Consider the following 23,312-nt stretch of genomic DNA (forward strand, 5'->3'; position numbering starts at 1 on the left):
AGCCTTCTTGTAGTCCCCTTCAGGTACCAGAAGGTCACTCTTAGGTCTCCCCAGAGTATTCTCTTCTCCTCTCCAGGTTGATCACCCCCAGCTCCCTCAGCCTGTCCTGGTAGCAGAGCTGCTCCAAGCCCCTGATCATTTTTGTGTCCCTCCTCTGGGCCCTCTCCATCAGCTCCATGTCCTTCCTGTGTTGAGGGCTCCAGAGCTGGCTGCAATGCTGCAGGTGAAGTCTCAGCAGAGCCAAGTGCCAGGATGGCCTCTGTCCATCTCCGGCCATGCTGCTTTTGGTGCAGCCCAGGCTGTCCTTGGCCTTGTGGGCTGCAGGCTCCCCCTGTCTGTTCCTGTCCAGCTTCTTGTCCAGCAGCCCCCCCAGTCCTTTTCTGCAGGGCTGCTTCCTATCCCCTCCTCCCCCAGCGTGTCCTGATTGTGAGGATTGTGCCAGGCCAGGGGCAGGACCCTGCCCTTGCTCTTGTTGAAGCTCAGGAGGTTGCCCTGGGCCCCCTCTGCAGCTTGTCCCCTTGTGCGCCTCCAACTTGTTCTGCTGGGTATTGTCTTAGGTTTCAGGATGCAGAGAGGCTCTCTTTGAACCTTGTGAAAGGAGTTGATGCCAAGCTGTGGCCAGAGGGTTGGATAGAATTGGGCAGTTTCCATGGCTGTGCTGTTCAGAGCTGCATCCTACAGTGCAAAGCATCCAATCCACAACAATCCATAGTGCGCCTGGGCCACGGGAGCCAAGCAACCTCCCTAGGCCAAAGCTTCCTCCAGAGCTCCACCAAAGCAGGCCAGAACCCCAGGCCCCAAATGCCTTCCCCCTCCCCCATGCCTCTCTGCCCCTCCTCCCCCATACCCAAGACCTGCAGTTACAGATTCTGGTAGGCAGCTCCCAGGTGAGCCAGGCCACTGCAGGCCGCAGTTGGCAGCATTGCCAAGGCCTCAAAGCTCCTCTGCAGAGAGAGATCCCAGAAGCTGTTGCTGGGAGCAGAGAGGAAGGGCAAAGGAGGTTGGAGATCCTGTGCTGTTCCTTTGTAGAGATTGAGTGCAGGCCTTGTGGGAATGAACTAAGCTAGATGACACTTTGTGGTGTCCCTCTGGACTCTGCTGTCCCTTCTGAAGGTCTCTACTGTCTGGTGTAAGACATCCCAGTGCCTTCCACCCACCACAGGGATTCTCTTCCATGCTCTCATCCAGGGGCTTCTGTTGGGCCCTGCTGGCTGTGTAGATCAGCCCTGGTGATGTTGTAGGACCCTGGGGACTCTGAGAGGGCAGCAAGTGAGTGGAGATGGAGCAATTGATGGAGAGATGGAGGGTGAAGGCTGCAGGGGGTGGGAGGGCTTAGTTCAGCAGCTGTGAGGCTCTGCCTGGCTCCTACCTGCAATGGTGCTGGCAGCAGCTGACCCCAGAAGCTCAAAGTCCCAAATCCTGCCTGGCTGAGGACAGTCCCCTGACCCCTCCTGACATCCAGCACAGCCCAAGCAGGCACTCAGGGCTCCTAGCCACACAGCCCAGCCATAGCCCATGGCAGGAGTCACCTGAGGTCTCACTCCCTCTCTGTCCCCCTTCCTCTCATCAGTTGCTGCCTGAGGTGTCTGCAGGGTCCCTCCCCAGTCCTCATCTGTAACCCCCCTTGGCTTGGTGCTATTCTTTCAGCCCTCCAGCTGATCCCAGCCTTTAGTCTCAGGCCCCTTCCATTCTTGTGCTGCTGCTTCCATCCCAGTTCCTTAGATGCTTCCTCAGCCACAGCATTTCCCACTCCACCCTTCCAGCTGCAGTGGCAGTGGAGGTGGGGGACACAGGGCCATGGGACAGCCAAGGTAGTAGGGACATGGATGAGCTGGGAATGAGGGAAAGGCCTGGGGATGGTCAGGCAGGAATTAGGCCTTGTCCCCCCAAAAAGGGGATAGGATCCAGGGCCCAGGTGGCAAATGTGTGTGCAGGGAATGGCAGAATCTGGCAGCATTTTAGGAGGTGAAAGGAGTGAATTGTGCCGCAGGTCTGCATGTGTCAGCTGGGAGATGAACAACAGCCCATGGGCACTGTGCCCTCCCACCAAACCTCATTTTCTCTTGGGGATGTGGAGTGGCAGCTCCAGGGAACTGCAAAGAGCAAGCTGAGAGAAATGGTCAGGGAGAGAAGGAAGCCAAACCCTTTCCAGTGAGTCTCTTTGGGCTGCAGGTGTGTGAAGGGTGCTGGAGGTGTGAGGTTTGGGCAGGAGCCAGAGACTCCTCCAGCATCTCAATGAGGGCTGAAGAGGTTTAGCAAGAAGCTGAGCAAGTCCCTTCCCCCTTTGATGCACCTCCATGAAGCTCCCTTTGTGTGTGTCCTGAGGGCTGCTGTGGTCTTCTCTTGGGGAGTAAGCAGCAGAGAGGTGTGTTCAGGGCACAGGTGAGCACACAGTGAGTGTGGTGGGGGTAGGGCTAGGGAGGAGATCTGTGGCCAGAGCACGATCTGCTGTCAAATGCAGCTGCAGGCAGCAGAGGCCTGGGCAGGCAGTGGGAGGAAGCTTTAGGGAAGGCCTGGGAGGGGCTGTGTGGAGGCAGCTGTGTTGTGGTGCTGGCCTGCAGCTGTGTGCTGGGGGCTGTGTGCTGGGCAAGGAGCTGAGTGTGCACTTGTTGAGGCCTCCCATCTTGATCAGCCCTGGCTGTGTGCTGTGGCTGTGCTGCTGGGCTTGGGAGCTGCCCCCAGGAAGGCTGAGCTGTGCTGCCTGGTCCTGGGCAGTGCTGAGCCATCCCTTGCAGGTCAGTGCTCTCCTCTGAGCCCTTTGTTTCTTTGTGGCAGGAGTTGTATCCCTCTCTCTCCATCATCCCTGCCCCTGTGTGCTGTGGACAAGCAGAGTTTGCAGATCTGCCCCTTGGAGCAGGCCAGCAGGTAAAAAATCCAGAATGGGGCAACAGCAGGACCCCAGCCCCCAGCATCCCAGATTCCCAGGGTAACTCCCATACTCCTCCATCTCCTCCTACCCACCTCATTTCACCCCTCCAGGGGCTCTGAGGCACATCAAGCATTGGAGTTTGGAAACTCCCTAGGCTTGTGGGGTTAGTTGTGTGTCAGGAGGTGGTGTTTGGGATTGGGATTGGGAGGGTGGTGGGAGATTGATGGTGGTTTGGTCTTCCTTGTTCAGTGCTGCTGCCTCCATTGTCTGAGCCAGGGGAGATCAAAGGACAGGGCCTGGGCCGGGAACCACCCTGCCAATGCCACCAGGCTCGAGGAGAGTGGGACAAGACCACTTGTAAGCCCCAGGGTACCTCAGGGCACTGATCATAGGAACCTGGGGTCTCAGCACAGGTATCGGACGTCTGTGCCCACACTGTGGCAGAAACTGAAGGTTTGAGGTCCCCTCTGCATTCTCTTCTCCAGCTGGGAGTTGGGAGTCAGGGAGTGTCATGACCCAGGCAGGATCTGAGGGTTTGAGGTCCTGGGCTCAGGTGCTCCCATCTTCCATATTGCACAGCTGTGACCCCTCCCTCCCGCAGTATGGCCTCACAGAAGGACCCAGAGAAAAGCTGGGAGGAGAAGCAGCACCCAGAGATCAAGTTGGAGAAGCACATTTGCATTCCCAAGGTAGAGGAGGATGAGAAGGTAGAGGACAAGATGGAGGATGGTGATACTGAGCAGAATGATGACTATGATGATGATGAGTATGGAGAAGAGGATAGCCATGAGGATGAAGGTGATGAGGAAGAGGAGGAAAAGGAATTTGCAGAGGAGGATGAAGCCAGAGCAGGTCCCTCTGTGCCACCCAAGCAGCTGAATCAGTGCCCTGAGTGGGGGCAGAACTTCCCACCTGGCTCAGAGCAGGTGAAGCACCACTGCCCTGACCCTGGCCCCCGGCCCTTCGTCTGTGGTGACTGTGGCAAGAGGTTCAGCAAGAGCTCTGAGCATCTCCAGCATTGCTGCACCCACACCGGTGAGAGGCCATACAGCTGTGCTGAGTGTGGCAAGACCTTCACTCACAGGTCATCTCTCACCCAGCACTACTATGTGCACAGCACTGAGAAGGCCTTCATCTGCAGGGACTGTGGCAAGAAATTCAAACGTCGCTCCAGGCTCACCATCCATCGCCGCATCCACACTGGAGAGCATCGGTTCCCCTGTGCTGAGTGCGGCAAGAGCTTCACCACGAGCACGGATTTCATCCAGCATCAACTCATCCACAGCGGTGAGAGGCCGTATAGCTGTGCCGACTGCGGCAAGAGCTTCACCCGGAAGGGAAACCTCACACATCACCGTCGTGTGCACACTGGCGAGAAGTCTTTCAGCTGTGATGAGTGCGGCAAGGCCTTCAGACGCAGGAGCACGCTCACTCAGCACCACCGCACCCACACCGGTGAGAAACCTTTCATTTGTGCTGACTGTGGCAGACGCTTTAGCCGGAGCCAATTTCTCATTTGCCACCGCCGCACCCACACCGGTGAGAAGCCGTTCACTTGTGCTGATTGCGGTAGGAGCTTCACCAAGAAGCGATCCCTCAGCAAGCACCGCTGCACCCACAACTGAGAGCAGCCTGCACTAGAGGGGAGGCATAAATCCACCTATAATCTCTTGGGTAATCGTGACCCCTCTGATAGGGCCTTTCCAGCACCAAAATCATCCCTTTTTCCTTTGCCCTTCTCAGGGACTGGGGACACCAGCAGCAACAAACACCTCCTGCCCTTCTGAACACCAATTATTGCTAATGAGAACAATTACAGTGGTGAGTCGGCACAGCTGGAGCTCCCAGTGGAGCTGGGCAGGGCTTTGCCAGGGTCTGTCTGGTTCTTCCCGAATGCTTTGTGTCTCCCTGGGGTAAGAACCTCTCTGTACATTCACCAATCATGTCAAGAAAACCCAAAAGTTACCCAAATCCTGTCTGTTTGCTTTTATTTCTGACATTCCTGCCTCAATGCCCAAATTTTGGGGGCATTTGCTCCCAAGGGATGGGGTGGAGCTGTGTGCCCAGTTCAGGAAGGGGAAAATGAGGTTCTCAGAAGAGTCTTGAGGGTCATCTCAGAGGCATTCTTCAGGGGCTTTCAGGTGATCTTAGGTGTTTGGGATTTGGATGGTCCTAGGACTGACTTTTGGGATCTTTGGAGGGTGTATGGGGAAGCTGATGGAGATCTTTGGAAGAACTCAGAAAGCTTCTGTTGGCTTTCCGCTTGGGCTGGAACAGGAGGAAGAGCTGAGAAGAGGTTAAGCTGCCTGTTCCACCCCAAAACAGAAGTGAGAGAAAAGTAAAACACAGAGGAACCAAAAAACTCTCTGGGTTGAGATAAGGACTTGAGATAAAATCAAAAGAGTTGAATCCAAAGGAGATCCCATAATACACACTGACCTGAGGCTGTTTGCAGAAAGAAGCACAGCAGTCAGCAGCAGCAGTCAGGAGTTCAACCCCTGCAGCCCTCCCCCTCAGCAAAGAGCCAGCACCTGAGAGTCAGAACCCAACAGCAGCAACCAGAACAGGAAGCCTCCTCTTCTCCAGGCTAAGCAACCTTAGTTTCCCTCAGCTTCTCCTCATAGGGCTTGTACTCCAAACCCCTCCCCAGCTTTGTTGCCCTTCTCTGGACACCTTCCAGAAAAAAAGAAGTGCAGAGGGAAAAAGGGTTGGTGGCTGAGCAAAAAGAAACAGAAAGAATAAAAACAATGGGTGCCTGAGAAACAAGAAGTGCAGGGAATAAAGGGGTTGGCGTCAGAGAAAAAGGAGGCACAGAGAAAAAAGGGTTGCTGCCTGAGGAAAAAAAAAAATAGTAGAGGAAAAAATGTTTGGTGTGTGAGAAAAAAGAAGCACAGAGGAAAAAAGAGTTGGTGCCCAAGAGAACAGAAGCACAGGGAATAAAAGGGTTGGTGAACGAGAAAAAGGGAGCACAGAGAATAAAAGGGTTGGTGCTTGAGAGAAAAGAAGAGCAGAGGGAAAAATGGTTGGTGCTCAAGAAAAAAGAAGTACACAGAAAAATGTGTTGGTGCTGAAAGAAAACAAGAGCAGAGAATAAAAGGGTTGGTGCCTGAGGAAAAAGACTTGCAGGGAAAAAAAATGGTTGATGCCTGAGAGAAAAAAATCACAGAAAAAATGTGTTGGTGCCCAAGAAAAAAGAAGTGCAGGGGGAAAAAGGGTTGGTTGTGGGAAGAGGGATGTTTTCAGATAGCTTGAGAAGACTATAGGGAAGATTTGCCTTTGCTCAAATTAGAGAGAGCTGTGTTTTGTCTTTGACTCTGAGAGAAGCTGGGCAGCATTTGGTGGGATGTGTTAAAACATTGTTTTGTTGTTTTGACCTATTGTCAGCCTGTGGTGGGCTATGCCCATCCTGGAAAAAAAGAGGGGAGGAGGGCTCCTGAGAGTTTTTTTGCCCTCCCTGGGGGGTGTGTTTCCTCCCCTGGGAAACTGACTTGGTCTGTTCCACTTCCCCCTCCTTGTCCAGCAGGGGTATAAGATGGAGGAGAATTACAGGCATTGCTCTCTTTCCTGCTGCTTCCACACTCTGCAAAGGACTGGTTCTGTATCTCATAATTTTTTTTTCCTTTTCCTCTCCTTCTCCCATCCATCCTTGTTCCTTACCCTTCTGAACCCTGCCTGTCATTGTTACATAAATATATATATATATACTGTTTAAAGAAAAATCCTTTGCCTCTTTACTTCCAAGCTGAACCCAAATTATTTCTTGGTGGATTTGCTCTCTCTGTTGGGGAAGGGGATTCTCAGCCTTGCCCCCATCTGAGCTTTTAAGCCCCAGTTAAGGCTCAAACCACCACAACACCTTAATGACAGGCATGCCAGTAGAGAATGACCAATTGAGATGTGACACCTGTGCCTGCTGATAGACCAGAGAACCTTGCTGTGCAACGTAATAAATGTCTTTGCCTGCTTACATCCTGTCCTGGAAACATTGCTCGAGGTAATTAAAACATCTAAACTATTACAAATGGTGACCCCGAACGTTTGCCTTGACCAACTATTCATTATGACTCTCACTTGCACCATCAAGAAGACATTTTGCTTTTAAGGACTGTGGAGATGCTCCTGTTTGTCAGTGCCACTAATGGTGGCTATTGGATTAGTCTCTGTGAGATTAATCTGTCTGCCTTTATGCCGGTGACGTTCCCTGATTCGCCAGACGTTATGGATGTGCTATACGTCTAAGGCAAGGCGAGGTACACCTGATAACGAGTAGTTAATTATATTGGAGATTATAGACGTGCTATATGTCTAAGATAAGGTGAGGTACATCTGATAGAATAGAATAGACTAGAATAGAATAGACCAGGTTGGAAGAGACCTTCAAGATCATCGCGTCCAACCTATCATCCAATGCCACCTAACAAACTAAACCATGCAACCAAGCACCCTGTCAAGTCGCCTCCTGAACACCTCCAATGATGGTGACTCCACCACCTCCTCGGGCAGCCCATTCCAATGGGCAATCACTCTCTCTGTGTAGAACTTCCTCCTAACCTCCAGCCTAAACCTCCCCTGGTGCAGCCTAAGACTGTGTCCTCTTGTTCTGGTGCTGGTTGCCTGGGAGAAGAGACCAACCTCTGCCTGTCTACAACCTGCCTTAAGGTAGTTGTAGACAGCAGCAAGATCACCCCTGAGTCTCCTCTTCTCCAGGCTAAGCAACCCCAGCTCCCTCAGTCTTCTCATAGGGCTGTGCTCCAAACCCCTCACCAACTTTGTTGCTCTTCTCTGGACATGTTCCAGCAAGTCAACCTCCTTCCTAAACTGAAGGGCCCAGAACTGGACACAGGACTCAAGGTGCGGCCTAACCAGTACAGTGTACAGGGGCAGAATGACCTCCCTGCTCCTGCTGGCCACACTGTTCCTGATGCAGGCCAGGATGCCATTGGCCTTCTTGGCCACCAGGGCACACTGCTGGCTCATGTTCAGCCTACTATCAACCAGTACCCCCAGGTCCCTCTCTGCCTGGCCACTCTCCAGCCACTCTGACCCCAGCCTGTAGCACTGCATGGGGTTGCTGTGGCCAATGTGCATATATATATTGGGTGGTGGTGAAAAAAAGTTCAGTTCTTCCACACATACAAAAACCATGGCTGAGTCAGTCAGAGGAGCAGATGGAAAAGAGCTATGTTGACAAGCAGAATGAAATGTGATGAGTATATACACAATATAAAGTATTTACAGTATAAACAAAGGTATACAGCAAAGAATGTGACACAGAAAAACCTCCATCGAGGAGGGTCCCCCCAAAAACTCCTTTTCCCCCTTCCTCCCTTTTTTCCCATAAGGGGTTAGAGAGAGAGGAAGGAATTATTGGGGAAATTCTGTCAGTTCAAAGCCCATGCTAAGGGAAGAAAACAAAAGAATTAGTTTCATATCTCATTAGTTGAAGGTCAGCCAAGCACAGAGAGAGAAGCAGTTGTCCAGGCAGATGGAGTCACCATCCCTGGATATATTCAAGAGGGGATTGGATGTGGCACTCGGTGCCATGGTCTAGTCATGAGGTCTTGGGTGATAGGTTGGACTTGATGATCTCTGAGGTCCCTTCCAACCTTGCTGATACTGTGATTCTGTGACTGAAACAGACAGACTGATTGAGAAAAACAGGCTGAGACTCAAACTAAACTAAAACTAAAATTTAAAGTTGCATTCTCACTGACCTACCGATCTGTGTAGCCTAAACCGGTCACATATTGGCTGTTAGGCATTGCCTGATACCCCTGTGTCATCCTGGTTTAAAACATCCTTGCTGGATAGTAGTCTAAGGCTGATTTGCCTCACTGTGTTAGTGACTGCAGTGACTTCTCCTCCAGTGAGCTCTCAGACACCCTCCCAGTCCAGGCAGACTTGAAGCTCTCTCTGCCTTCCTCCTCTCCCTGAGATCCTCTGGCAGTGTCCTCAGTCCTGCTGTGCTGTGCAGAGGAGCTGCTCCTGGCCAGAGCTGTCTCCTGCAGCGCTGCCTGCTTGCCAGCAGCTCCCTCCAACCCAGGAGCCTGGCCTGGCTCAGCAACAGAGGACTAGCCCAAGGCATTTAAAGGAGCCCTCTGGTGGCCTTGTTGGCAAGTTCATGAACCTCAGAGACTGAGAACCAGTACCCGAGTACCCCCAGGTCCCTCTCTGCCTGGCCGCTCTCCAGAATGTGCAGATATATATTGGCTGTAAGGTATTGCCTGATACCCCTGTGTCGTCCTGGTTTAAAACATCCTTGCTGGATAGTAGTCTAAGGCTGTGACTGGAATCTCAGGAGTAATGTGATCTACTGTATTCTGATTGTCCCTTGGTACTCCGCTCTGGTGAGGCCACAGCTCAAGTGTGGTGTCCAGTTTTGGGCACCTCAATCCAAGAGAGATGTGGAGATGCTGGAGCCAGTGCAGAGGAGGGCAGGGAAGCTGGGGAAGGGCCTGGAGAATAAATTCTGATGAAGAGTGACTGATGGAGGCTGAGGGAAGACCTCGTGGCTCTCTACAGGTGCCTGAAAGGACATTGTGGAGAGGCACTGATGTTGGTCTCTTCTCACAGGTAATTAGCAGTAGAACAAGGGGGAACAGCCTCAAGCTGCAACAGGGGAGGCTTGGAGTGGACAGTATGAAATACTTTTTGTCACTGAAAGAGTGATCAGGGAATGGAATGTGCTACCCAGGGAGGTGATGGAGTCCCCAGTCCTGGATGTATTTAAAGGTGGTTTGGATGTGGTGCTTGGAGATTCGATTCATGAGTGACCCTTGCAGAGTAGGGTTCTGGATGGGACTTGGTGATCCTGAGAGTCTTTTGCAACCTGAATGTTTCTGTGAGTCTGTGACACTTCTACCAATTTCTAAGACTGTTAGTGATTCTATTTGCTGTTTTCAGCCAGTAGTTTATTGTCCCTGTGCTGGTAGATGGCATCTTACATGTGCCTCACTTGCTGAAACTTCATCTTCTGTTCACTCTGCTAGGGTTGTTCTTGGAGGGGTTTGCACTTCAGAGGCTGTGTAGACTTAATTTGTCTTCTAAAATCTGTTTGTGCATTCATCCCAGCTATTGAAGGAAAGAGTTGAAGGCATGGGACAGTGTAAGAGAGGCTGCAGTAAGGATGGCCAAGGGCTCTGGCAAGGCTGAGAGGCCCAACAGGACCAAGACCTTTGTCCCCTTGGCTCTGGCACTTGCCTCTGCCACCAAGGCCTGTGAGGAGAAACTTTGCTTTGAGGCTTTGAGGTTTTTCTAGTCCAAGGTCAGTGGTCAGGGCTTGGCCTTTCTGCTTCCTAGAACAAAGGCAATTTTTCCTCCCCTGTACTTTGCCTTTGTCTCCCTGCAATCCTGGCCTCTAACAAGCTGCTCTAACGAGTCCCTGGGGAGCCTTTGTCAGTAACAAGCCTCAGTGAGGCCAATCAGTGCTTCAAGGTACTTTGGAGTTTTCTTCTGCCTTGGACTTCTTGAGAGGCTTCTTGGCAGTACCTTGGCAGAGTCTCCTGGCAGTACCTAAGGATGATGTAATCAGCCCCAAATACTCCATGGGGCTCATTAAATACTGCTGAACCTCTAATTATTGCCATGGTTTCTGCAGCTAATTGGAGAGGTTTTTATTACACAAAGCATCTGATAAAAATTATTTTTAAAGGTGCATTTCATTCCTTTTTCAGCAGGAGTTGTCTCTTTGCAAGCAAACCACAGCAAAATCTGACAAGGTCCTACCCTGGTTGCTGCTCATCCTCACTCCCCACTGCACCCAGCAGAGCCCAGAGCCATAGGTGAGGGACAGGATCTGACTTGCCAGGGGCTGGGGGTCAGGGCTTGGCCCTTTGGATCAATGAAACCCCTCCAGGTTTCCTCAGCAGCAGAGCCACCTTGAGCTGCTTGTCCTGGCCTGTTAACACTGCCTCAGTTCTCTGCTCTCACCACAGCCTGGTGATGCTTCAGTGCCTCCAGTAATGCTTCCCTTGCATCCACTGTCTCCTTCTGCTCTAACCAGACCCTGGGGGCCCTTTCCCAGTATGCTTCACTGGGACCCATTAAGAGTAGAAGAAACTTCAGAGTTTGAATCTGACTTTGACTTGTGGAGAGGTTTCATCAGCTTCCTCTCAGTCCCTGAGGTTCATGGACTCGGCACCAAAGCCACCAGAGGGCTCCTTTAAATGCCTTGGGCTGGTCCTGAGCTGCTGAGCCAGGGCAGGCTCCTGGGCTGGAAGGTGCTGCTGGGAAGCAGGCATCGCTGCAGAGAGACAGCTCTGGCCAGGAGCAGCTCCTCTGCACAGCACAGCAGGGCTGAGGACACTGCCAGAGGATCTCAGGGAGATGAAGATGGCAGAGAGTGATTCAAGGTGGTCAGGACTGGGAGGATGCTGAGAGCTCACTGGAGGAGAAGTCACTGCAGTCACTGACATGGTGAGGCTGTGGGTGCAGGGCGGTTCAGGTGCAGTTCCAGGCAGCATCTCCTAAATCTGGCACAGCCACAGCTGTTGCTGGCTGTGGGGAGAAGCTGTGTGTGGCAGGAGCCACTCCTGGCAGTTCAGAGCAGGGCAGGGTGGGGCAGGGTCCTTCTGCTCTGGAGAGGCTGCTGTGTGGGTCAGGGCTGCTCACAGCTGCAGCTCAGCACCAGGGAACTTCCAAAGAGATGTTTCAAGGACAAGGTCCAAGTAGAGTGTGCTCTAAAGAGAGAAGAGTTCCTGAGTCTGTGTTTGCAGTTTCCTTTTCTGAGGACAAGGGAAAGTGGGGAAAGAAAGAGAAGTAACAAAGGACCATTCAAGTTGGAACAAGTCCATGAAAGTGGGGAAGTGCTTCTTGGAGTGGTCAGGAGGTCTGCTGGGAGCCTCTTAAAGAGCCTTCAGCCTCTGCCTGTGGACAGCAGCAGCATCACCCTGGCTACACTCATCAGGATGCTCCCAGCCAGTGCCCTGTAAACAAGCAGGTTTCTGCAGGTGAGTGCAGAGGGGCTGGGATGGGCTCTGTGACCAGGGCAAGTCCATCACCCAGCACACTCCTGCCAGGGTGAGAACCTCCAGGCAGCAGGGATCTGATCAGGGAAGGAATCTGAACCCAGCAATGTTGTGGGAGGGAGCATTCAGACATCTCCATCTGATCCCCTCCAGGCCAGACCCTTCCTCAGAGCACAGACCTTGGCCTCTTCTTCCCCCCAGAAAAGCCTCTGCCCTCAGGGTCGTGGGCTCCAAGGTGTGAAGCATCTCCTCTGCAGCCAGAGCTCCAGCAGAGGCAGAGTTGCAACAGGAGAGGAAATGCCATTGGGTGTTGCAATGAGCCCTGAGTGTGCTGGGCTGGAAGTGTGGTGCTGAGACCTTGAGAGAGGCTGAGACACTGAGTAGTCTGTGGGGGAATTCATCTTCTCTCAGCAGGGTCTGGTGGCTTTTCAGGGGGACATGGGAGTGTGATCTCCTCCAGCTCAGCAGGGCACAAGCCCAGAGAAGTGGGGAAGTGGCAGCATGGCCAGAGCAGCTCCCCTTACTCTGCTCTGAGCCACAGGCAGCTGCTTGTCTTGCAGGGTTCTGCTCTCTCTGTTCCCCCTGAGGGCAGCAGAAATGCTGTGTGTGAGAACTTGTGACAGCCATGACCACTCTGGGGGTGAGATGTGGACAGCTGGAGTACAAAAGCCTAAAACATTCAGGAACTGCCTTTTTCTACCCTCTCTCCTTAGCACTGGGAGATGCTGAGAAGCCTTTCTGCTTTGGGACTCTTTCCTCTGAAAGTGGACACCAGACCTTGCTGCTGCTTCCACCACTCCCCTGCTGCAGAGCAGGACTGACTCAGCAGCAGGAAGCAGGCAGAGTCTCTGCTCTTCCTTGCATGCTCAGTCAGCACAAAAGAGTCCAGCAACAGAGCTGGAGGGAGGTGTCCTCCAAAAGAAAACTTAAGTCTCTGGATCAGGGGCTGAGAAATGGCTTTGGTTGTGCTCCATTGACTTGTGACTGCCTTTGCCTTTTGGCTACTGCACTGTGCACAAAGGGCACAAATGCCCAACAGCAGCTCCATCACCCACTTCCTCCTCCTGCCATTCCCAGGCACAAGGCAGATGCAGCTCCTGCACTTCTGGCTCTTCCTGGCCATCTACCTGGCTGCCCTGCTGGGCAATGGCCTCATCATCACCACCATAGCCTGGCACCACCACCTCCACACCCCCATGTACTTCTTCCTCCTCAACCTCGCCCTCACTGACCTGGGCTGCATCTCCACCACTGTGCCCAGGTCCATGGCCAATTCCCTGAGGGACACCAGGGACATCTCCTATGCAGGATGCGCTGCTCAGCTATTTATGTTTTTCTTTTTCATTTCAGCAGAGTATTTTCTCCTCACCACCATGTCCTACGATCGCTACGTTGCCATCTGCAGACCCCTGCACTATGAAACCCTCCTGGGCAGCAGAGTTTGTGTCTGCCTCACAGCAGCTGCCTGGGCCTGTGGGTCTCTCAATGCTCTGCTTCACACAGCCAATACATTTTCCCTGCCCCTCTGCCAGGGCAATGCTGTGGACCAGTTCTTCTGTGAAATCCCCCAGATCCTCAAGCTCTCCTGTTCCACATCCTACCTCAGGGAACTTTGGCTTCTTGTAGCCAGTGCCTATTTATTCTTTGTCTGTTTTGTGTTGATTGTGGTGTCCTATGTGCAGATCTTCAGGGCAGTGCTGAGGATCCCCTCTCAGCAGGGACGCCACAAAGCCTTTGCCACCTGCCTCCCTCACCTAGCTGTGGTCTCACTTTTTCTTGGCCCTGGCACCTTTGCCTACTTCCATCTCTTCCCCATCCTTGGATCTGGTGGTGTCAGTTTTGTACTCAGTGGTGCCTCCAGCAGTGAACCCTCTCATCTACAGCCTGAGGAACCAGGAGCTTAAGGCTGCCCTGAGCAAACTGATCCCTGGATGCTTTCAGAAGCAATAAACTCTTTGTCTTCTCCTGCAGAGCAGTTCTGATGCCACTCAGTGCAGGCCCAGCCTGGCTGCTTGAGCTCTGGCTGCTGCTGGTATTTCCCTTGTAAGAATGTGGTTCCCTTGTGTCAAGGTTTGGAGCTGGCACTTTAGCCTAGTTTCTAATTGCAAAGCCAGAGCAGAAACTTTCTGGAGATCTTTGAGTGACAGGTAAATGTAGTTGGGGATTTGCCACAGCAGAATACTAACAGCTGTGTCTCTGTTCATTCCATTGGTTGCTGCACAGACTTCACTCTCACGTTCACTTCTTTGCTCTGTGTCTCTGCTGTGCACTGCTGCCTTGTCTCTTTCCTGATCTTCTGCTGGTTCATTTTGTCTGCAAAGATAGAGGGAAGGGAAAGGGGTGAAGGAGTTTGTGAGCAGCCCCTCTGGGCCACGCAGGGGGGTTTGGAACAATTCAAGGGGGTACTTGTATTGCTTTGAATTGTAAATCTCTGTCAAAAGATTTTGTACATCTTCATGGCATTTTATACTTCTGGAGTTTTGCTCACCCTTTGTAAATAGAACTTTCATTTTGCTTCCAACTTCTGAGGTTGTTGGGTTTGGGTTGTTGGTTTTTTTCGGTAATTTACCCCAGTTAGCTGAGGGTAATCTCAGCCAACCACACCACAGAAATATTATCATTCAAGACCATATCTGATTCAGTCTTGGCCTGTCTGCTGTGACCCAGAGGCTGCAGACATGAGGATCTGTACTGCAAGAAGGGGCCGCTTATTCGACCAGTTTGATCAGCGGAATCCAACTTTACTGAGCATCAGACACATCTTATATACAGTTTGCTATAATTATGCCCACTTGGCAACATACTATTGGTTGCTCTCTAAAAGGTTACATCATTGTTTTCACAAGTCTGTGGAATTCTTCTATCCGGCCTAATTGCTCTCTTTCCCAGATCTCGCCTCCTCCTTATCTTGCTTGCCTCCCATCTCAGGGGCAGCTGGACTTCAGCATACCAAGCAATCAGCACTTTCTCACATCTCTTACGGCGCCACTATATTATCAACAGAGAATTCTTCAAGGCCTGAATTGCACAGGCATTCCTGGGACCCAAGGCCCCTCTTGCTCAAAACAAACCCCAACAATTCCCCCATTTTTCTTTTGTGCAAGTAAGGCCTTGGAGGTTATTCTTTGAACACCTTGCATAATACAATTATAAACAAGTTTAACAATAATCAAAATGAGTACAATGATACCTAAGAACCTTAAAACTTACTACTATAATTAACAAACATATTTACATTAAGTCTGGGTATCCCTATCAGACATGTCTGAAAAAGTTCAATCAATTCATTATTACCTGTTATGTTGCATCTTTATTTTCTCTAGGATGGTCAAAAATCATAATATGTTTAATGGTAGCAAGATTTCTTTAATCTGTAAAGGTAGATCTGGCCAGGCTCTAGCTTCACAGACAGAAAACTTGCAGGCAATCAGCTAGAGCAAAAGAGCTTCATTGCTTTGCTCAATATAAAAATTACCCATAATAATGCGTTTTTGCTCATCCTAGTAATACTGATCTCTTATTGGTACCATTTGTTGATGTTTTCAACCGAAAATGAAAATGCATGCTGTGTTGTTATGAATTTTGATTTTCCCTCTAGGTGTGTAAAATTATAGCGAACTGGTGAGATAACATATAAATCCCTTCTCCCTACATTCAGTGTGGTAAGGGTCAGAGCATCCACTTTCACACATGCTCAATTGTGCAGGCTTCTTATCTGAAGAAAACAAATTCCTAGTTCTGAATGTTTATCTTTAAGACAGCTCCTTCTCAGCCGTGATGTCTCCAATTAACCAGACAGAGTCCTTGCAAGTCTGCAAGAGAGGTTTCTTTCTCTTTACCCTCTAAACAGGCCTCACAAGATCCTGACCCTTAATCCCAGTGCACTCTAAGTCTTACAATTTTGACACAAATCACCAGTATATTCATCACAATTCCCCCCTTTTTTTTTTGTCACCATTGATTTGTGTTAAAATTTCCAGATATTTCAGAACCTTCTTAATTGGATCATAATTAAGTTCATCTGTTCTGATCACATTGTGATCATAATTCTCTACTTGTAACTCGTTGACATGAGCAATCTTACTTAAAGGTCTTAGTATTTTGTAACAACAATTGCAGAGTATTATGCATAGCAATATTACAATTGTTCCAACAATATTACAAACAAATGTTGAAGCCAATTTAGATCTGGTAACCAGAAAGTTAATTTATCCCATATTTCTTTAAATCCACAAGAAGTATCATCTAAAGAAATCTGATGTAATATCTGATTGTGGTTCACAATCGCCTGTAAATCTGTTTCCACTTGTTTATCTAGATTAACATAACTATAACAACTTACATTTATGACTACACATACACCCCCTTCCTTAACATATAAAAAATCCAAAGCTAATCTATTCGGAGTAGATATTTTCGAGAGACTATTGATTTCAACTTGCTGCGCTTTTATTGCATCTGTGCTTGCATTTACTATGATTTCAACTGTAGCAGAAAAATTTACCATTGCTTTTTCAAGTTCAAGTCTTTTCTCTCTGGTCTGATCAAGATTCCACACATGGGAACATGGTTTTTGATTTCGATTGGACTACTTATGTACAAATAGGGTTAGGATCAAAATTAGGCTCCACCAAGTATATGTGAACTCTGCCTCCTCGGCCTGCTGGGGTGCAACCAGCAGCCGGGTGTATTTTCTTCTCGGCAGCAGTTACATTCTTCAGGAGCCCTACAGATTTTTTAACTCCTTAACCCACTTCAAAATTCCATTTGGAGTCTCTTCTCTATTTCCTTGGTTAGTTCGTTTACCATTTCCCATTGTGCTTTTGTTATTTCAATTCCTCTGCCTTCAAAATCTTATGTCTCTTACTTTTCCTTTTACTAATCCTTTTAATTATTCCTGATATTTCCCAACTAAAATTTCTCTAGTCTTTATTTCCCACTTATGCCAATCCCTTTCAATAATTTTCCATGGGGATTTAAATCCTTTTTCTCACCACAAAATAGGTTTTCTGTATTTACCAGCCCAAACTGCCTATTTTCAAATTCAGCATTCAGGACAAAATTATTTTGATTGATGCTTTTGACCCCAGATTATCAGAACAGTTATTGTGATCGATGTTCGACTTCATGGGAAATGCTGTTTCCTCTCAGTCTTGGTTCTTCTGCACATTAGTGAAGGAATAGTTGTTAAAATTAATACCTATTTACTACAAACCTTAACTTATGCTAATACCAAAAATCCTTAAAACCTTAAAAAACTATGTTAAAATTAATCCATCAAATCAGTGTCTAAAAAGAAATAAAATTGTTACATTAACTAAAAAACACTTTCCAAAATTAAAAGCTGTTTATACATTCCTTAACTATATTACATGGAGCTCCTTTGAAATGCCTAGGCAGACAACTAAGAAGGTTCGAACCAAAAGAAAATCTTACAATTTGAACTCTTAACTAAGTGCATACACCTTACTGCAATTACTATGTACTAAGTACTTATAAATACCAAATGCTTACTTATTCATTATGCTTATTAGAAAAACTTAACAAAACTCTAAATAACAAATCTCTGAAAGACGTTACAATCAGAAATGACAAAATGAGTACTGTTGCTTTAAATCAAAACAGAGTGGTGCGGCTAAAGCCGCTGCGGGGGAAAGGGGTGGGGGCTGCTGCCGTGGCAGCTGCTCCGCTGCTACTGTCGGTGCTGTCGGTGTCGGTGGTGCGTCAGCCGGTACCGCCTTGGTCGGAGCCGTCGGTATCCGCGGGGGCCGGCAGGGCTCGCGGGAGGAGTGCGGTGGCAGGAACGCTGTAACCGCGAGCCTCCAAGCGCTCCATTTTTTCTAAGAGGGGCCGTAAAGCAAAGTCGGCGCTGTTTGAATTCCTCGCTGCCGGTGTTATCTTCCGAGTCCGAGCCGTCGCTGGCGATGTCAGAGGAAGGTTCCCCGCTGTGTGCAAACGGCAGTGGTGACGGCTGGTAAACGCGGTGTGGTCGCCGCAAGATGTATCGGGGGCGGCCCCGGTCGATCGGTCGACAGTTCTCAGACACATCTTTCAGCTGCAACTCAGATACACCTGGCGCTGCATCTCGTCCTGACAAAGTTGCTCTAACTGCAGCAGCCATTCGCTGTTTCAGTTCATAGGTTTTAACACAGTTCATGCATTCTCGCCACGACTCTTGCAGCTTTATAGCAGTTTTATCACCATCTATAACCAAGTCCCACAACTTGTTCCTGTATTCTCTCCAACAAGCTTCATCAAAATAACTATCTCCGCTAGGGAAATGCCCTAAAGCGGATCTATGGGCCAAAAGTCCAGGCATTACTTTAGACGATATCTCCGCCTTACGCTTTTCGATGACACTGTATTTCGTCTGATGACTGCTTATAGGGTCGGCCTTGCCCTTTCGAGTCTGTGCGCAAAGGTACTAAGGCTGCCATAACCTGTTGACTATGCTCAAGCTGTTTTGTCATTGTCATTGACAACACCTCAGCCTGTTTTTGTAATCCCTTATCAATCACCTCCGTCAACATGGCCATCGGATTGCTTGGCAAGTCCTGAGCCCTCTGCAACAATTCGGCTACCGTCCATCTAGGATCTGCTGATGTAATAAGCTGCTGCGTCTGCTGGTTCCCATTCTGCATTAAACACTGCCTTAAAATTGCCTCTCGGATACCTTCTCCTACGCTTGCTGCTCTAAGTGTGGCAAGCAACTTATCCACAAATTCACCAAGAGGTTCCTGTCTACCTTGCTTAATTCCCATATAGTGAGGATTTGCATTTCCATCCTTCTGCTTGTCAAAAGCCATCCTCACTATCTGGGCTGACGCTTGCAAAACAGGTGGCTGTAAAAGTGCCTGTAACTCTGGTCTCTCATTCTGTCCCGTTCCACACAACTGATCTACTGTTACACCAAATAATGGATCGTTTTGCTGTCTTTGTACTCCAGCTGATTGTCTAGCTAGGTGTTCCCACTCATTCAAAAATGTCATAAATTGAGATGCTGTTAGGATCAGCTTCATAACATTATAAGAATCTCTAGGTAACATATTATAGTTCATATAAATAAAATCAATCATCTGTCTAGCTGGTTCAGATTGAACCCCAAATTGACTCGCAGTCTGTCTTAATTGAGATAACAATTTCCATAGCAATTGGGTTACATCAGCCTGAACAACATTTTGCTCCCCAGGGACCTGTGTATACATTACTGGAAGAACTTGATGTGAAGCAGCCAGCTGGCTAAGCTCTTCCTGATCTCCTTCGGCATTTAAGTGTTCTGCAACCTTTCGCCAATACTCTGTGTGCTTTCTCGCATGATCTTTAACACCACCTCCAGGATCTATCGCCCTGTTTGTCTTCTCTCCCTCACCTACTTTCTTCTCCTGTACAATTTGCTCAGCTAAAAGAGACAGGGAAGGCTCCTCACCAGAGTCCTGTGTTACAGATTGTAATTCGACTCTGCCACCTAGTCCTTTTACACACGCAGCCTTCTCCTTTCTTAAATAATCCTGAACCTCTTCTGACAAAGGCAACCCAGCATGTGTAACACTTGCTCCATTTGGGTCCGTATAATCTAATCGTACCCTGGCTTGATAAGCTGCCACTTGCTCAGCACGATGCTGATCCAATGCTGTCATAACCATCTTCCACCATTTTCCACACTCCTTTGCTCGTTTTTCATCACCTAAGCCATGCAGCCACAAGTCTTGTCCAGACTTTTTCCACTGCAATTTTTCAAACACCTCATTTGGGTCCTTAAAATATCCTAACTCTTCTGCATAGCTTAACAGCGGCACCAACTCCTTTGTAAAATTTAACTTACACTGTCGCTTTTCTAAAAAGCATATAAATAAATCATACGCTGCCTGCCTATCCATGTCCGTATTTAAACGTTAATACCTGTGCGCACAGACCTCGTTTAAGCAGTTTCCGGCTCTACAGCGTCTTCGGCTTCAAGGCTGTCTTCCCTTTTCTTGCAGCCTCCGGTACTGCTATCCCGGGCCGGCCGTCTTCTTGCCTCCCGGCTTACTGCGAATCTCCCAACGTCCCGAAGAACTTCTTAAACCCTAACGTTTGTCTTCATTAGGGTCCCGTGTTCGAGCGCCACTTACTGCAAGAAGGGGGCCGCTTTAACGACCAATTTGATCAGCGGATTCCAACTTTATTGAGCATCAGACACATCTTATATACAGTTTGCTATAATTATGCCCACTTGGCAACATACTATTGGTTGCTCTCTAAAAGGTTACATCATTGTTTTCACAACTCTGTGGAATTCTTCCATCCGGCCTAATTGCTCTCTTTCCCAGATCTCACCTCCTCCTTATCTTGCTTGCCTCCCATCTCAGGGGCAGCTGGACTTCAGCATACCAAGCAATCAGCACTTTCTCACATCTCCTCTCCGCCAGTATATTATCAACAGAGAATTCTTCAAGGCCTGAATTGCACAGGTGTTCCTGGGACCCATGTCCCCTCTTGTCCGACAACACTTTGAAATCCTGAAGAAGATTGCAGAGACACAAACATCTCCTTAGGGCACTTGGGACTCATTGCAGGAACCTCAGGTACCAAGAGAAGACTGAAGAAACTTCTTAAGAAGTCAGAAGGAAAACACAAAGTGCCTTGAAGCACTGATTGGCCCCACTGAGGGGCATTACCAACAAAGCCTCCCAAGGGCTCCTTAGAGCAGCTCAGTGGAGGCCATGATTGCAGCAGACAAAGGCAAAGTGCAGGAGAGCAAACTCTGGGTATGGTTTATGGAGCAGAAAGGCCAAACCCTGACCACAGTGCCTGGGCAGGCAGATCCTGCCCCTCATGTATGGGTCAGGGCTTCTCAGGTGCTGTGGGCTGTGGGGTTTTGTGATGCTGAGTAAAGGACAAGGGGATGAGAGTCCCCAGCCTTCCTGGGGGTGTTTAAGGAAGCACTGAGGACCCCCTGGTGCCTTAGGAAGTTTCCTCACAGCCCTTGGTGGTGGATGATTTCCACAGCCAAGAAGGCAAAGCCTTGGGTTCTCTTGATGACTTCCAGCCTTGCCAGTGCCCATTGCCATCCCCACCACAGGTTGTCCTACACTGTCCCCCACACTGGATTTGGTTTCTGCAGCAGAAAGGCCAAGCCCTGACCACAGAGCCTGGGCAGTCAGATGCAGAGTGGCTCAAGCTAAAGTTTCACCTCCCTGGCCTTGGAGACAGAGCCAACTACCATAGACAGGAGGAGAAAGACCTCAGTCCTGTTGAGCTTTCAGCCTTGCAGGTGGTGCTACACTGCCCCATGCCTGCAGCTCTTTCCCTTCATGCTCTTGACACCCATCTTGCTTTCCTAGCAGCTCTCAGCATCACATTTCTGTACCCTCCCTGCTCTGTCTGTTCTCCATGGCCATTTCTTGAAACACAGAGCCAGGGCCTCTTGGATCACAAGGATCCCCTTTGAGTGACCTTTCTTTCTCCTCAACTCCTGTATACTCTCAAGGGCAAGAAAGGATCTGCCTGGTCTCAAACCATCTCAGAACATCTCCACTCTGGACCCTAAAATTTGCACTCTATGGAGGTTGTCTTCCTGTCCCACAATCACCAGAAGCTGCATCATTCCCAGATTTCAAGCAGGTGCACAATGCATCTGTAGTGCCCTGAGCTTGGACTTCACCAGGTTACAGAAGCCCCAGTCCCTCAGGCTCTCCATCCCAGTCCTTGCAGATATCTTCTGAAGCTTCTCAGGCTCTTCAAAAGTCCTTCAGAGCAGAAGTCCCAAAGCCAGACACCAAGAATCCAGATGTGGTCACAGCAGTGCTGAGTGCAGGAGAGGACAGCCTCTGTGTCTGGATGGCCACACTCCTCCTGCCATAGCCCAGCTGCACTTGGCCTTCTGCACTCTGCTCAGCCTCTGCTCCATCCCAAGCCATTGGGAATGGTCCCTGCCAGAGGCCTTTCTGCCTGGGCACAGAGCAGAACCTCCAGTTGCAAAGCAAAACCCAAGGCACCTCCCTGCTGCTGCCTCTCAGCTGGGCAGGCACAAGGGATGGCACAGTCCCCAGCCCAGCCCTGAGCCTGCTGCTGTGCAGGAGAGCCTGAAGCACAGTTGAGCTGCCCATGACATTGCCACCCATCTCCTCCCTTGTGTCCATGAGCTGCTCAGCCACAGGTCACCTCCTGTTCCTGTTGCTTGCCAATGGCACAAAGGGACTGGACTTTGCAGTGGCCTCACACTCACCTCAGAGCCATGTGGCTCCTCCTGCCCTACGAGCTTCTCAGCCATCCCTGATGTCCCAATGCTGGCCCAAGGCCTCAGCCTGCTTGTGGCCTGGCAGCTGAGCAGGCACAAGAAACCTCTCCTGGGCCTTCCAAGGCAGCTCCCTGCTGCTGCCTTTCAGCTTCTCCAGCTGCCACAGCGAAGCCCTGTCCCTGTTGCTGTCCCATCAGGCCCTCAGGTGGCAGGGAGGTGGCAACCCAGCTCCAAGGCTCTTCCAGCAGGGGCCACCAGGTGCTTAGGGACAGGGAGTCACACAAGTCCCTTGCCCACCACATGCCTTCTCTTGCCTACTGGGGCCTCAGGCAGCTGGGAGGCCCAAAGCGCAGAGGCCAGGCAGGAGTCAGGGGCAGCCCTCTCAGCTGCTGCAGCAAGAAGTGACATCCCAGTCTCTTTGCTGCCCTCTTCCTGCTGCTGCCCTATCAGCTGCTGAGCCAGCAGTGACCTCCCAGCCCCTTCCCAGCCTTGTGGCTGCTGCTGTGCAGGAGATCCTGAGGCACAGCTGAGCTGCCGACGGTATTGTTACCCATCTGCTCCTGGTGTTTGTGAGCTGCTCAGCCACAGACCACCTCCTGCTCATGAGGCTGCTCTGAGAGCTCCCAGCCCCTGCCCTGTGCCAGGGGCCAAGCAGAATCCCTCAAGAGTGGGAGGGGATGCAGGTGAGGAGTCAGAGCAGAGGATGGAGGACTGGGGCTGAGGTGTCAATATTGGGGCTGAGGGCTCAGATCTGTCCTTCAAGTCTGTGGTTCAGGCCAAGGCTGAGGAGAGGCTTTGGTGTCCTGCTGAGGGTGCTACGTAGGGCTGAGGGGAGAACTAGCTCTGAATTGCACAGCTTAGGCTGGGGATCTGTTGAGGGCTGGGGTAAAGGGTAAGGCCTCAATGCCAAGGGTAAGGGCCTGGACCAAGGTGAACAATGATTACAAAGTCAGGGTCAGGGGTAGGTGTGGGAGAGGCTGAGTTGGGATGGGTGAGTTGAGGGATGAGTTCACTGCCTGTGGGTTAGAGCACGGGACTGCTTTCAGGGGAGGAGCAGGGTTGGTGGGAACTGATTACAGTGTGAGGGGTCCAGGCTGTACTGGGAGGCAATCAGAGGATGAAGTTTTTATTGGGACAAGGCCTAATGTGTATTTGGATGGATTAAAGGGATCCTGTTTGGACTGGGGGCAGGTCCCAGACTGTACTGGGAGGGCATGAGGGTGTGCAGTTTATACTGAGATGGATGCATTCAGTGCTG

The 23,312-nt window shown here is 50.1% G+C and overlaps 2 protein-coding genes and 1 pseudogene across 2 annotated transcripts in view; 2 read left to right on the forward strand and 1 right to left on the reverse strand.

Annotated features, from left to right (window-relative positions):
* LOC137456464 (zinc finger protein 850-like) overlaps positions 1-23,312 on the reverse strand; it is a 262,080-nt gene that overhangs the window by 57,161 nt on the left and 181,607 nt on the right. The gene's annotated exons all lie outside the window — the stretch shown is intronic.
* On the forward strand, positions 2,787-4,494 carry LOC137456495 (zinc finger protein 892-like). Its single transcript, XM_068167959.1, has 2 exons — positions 2,787-2,865; positions 3,471-4,494. The coding sequence occupies exon 2, from the start codon at positions 3,472-3,474 to the stop codon at positions 4,492-4,494; it is 1,023 nt and encodes a 340-aa protein (XP_068024060.1). The 5' UTR covers positions 2,787-2,865; position 3,471.
* LOC137456473 (olfactory receptor 14A16-like) lies at positions 12,864-13,755 on the forward strand (annotated as a pseudogene).

This window comes from Melanerpes formicivorus, unplaced genomic scaffold (assembly GCF_026170545.1).
Source record: "Melanerpes formicivorus ecotype bairdi unplaced genomic scaffold, bMelFor1.0.p_v2 SCAF_126, whole genome shotgun sequence".
Taxonomy (NCBI): domain Eukaryota; kingdom Metazoa; phylum Chordata; class Aves; order Piciformes; family Picidae; genus Melanerpes; species Melanerpes formicivorus.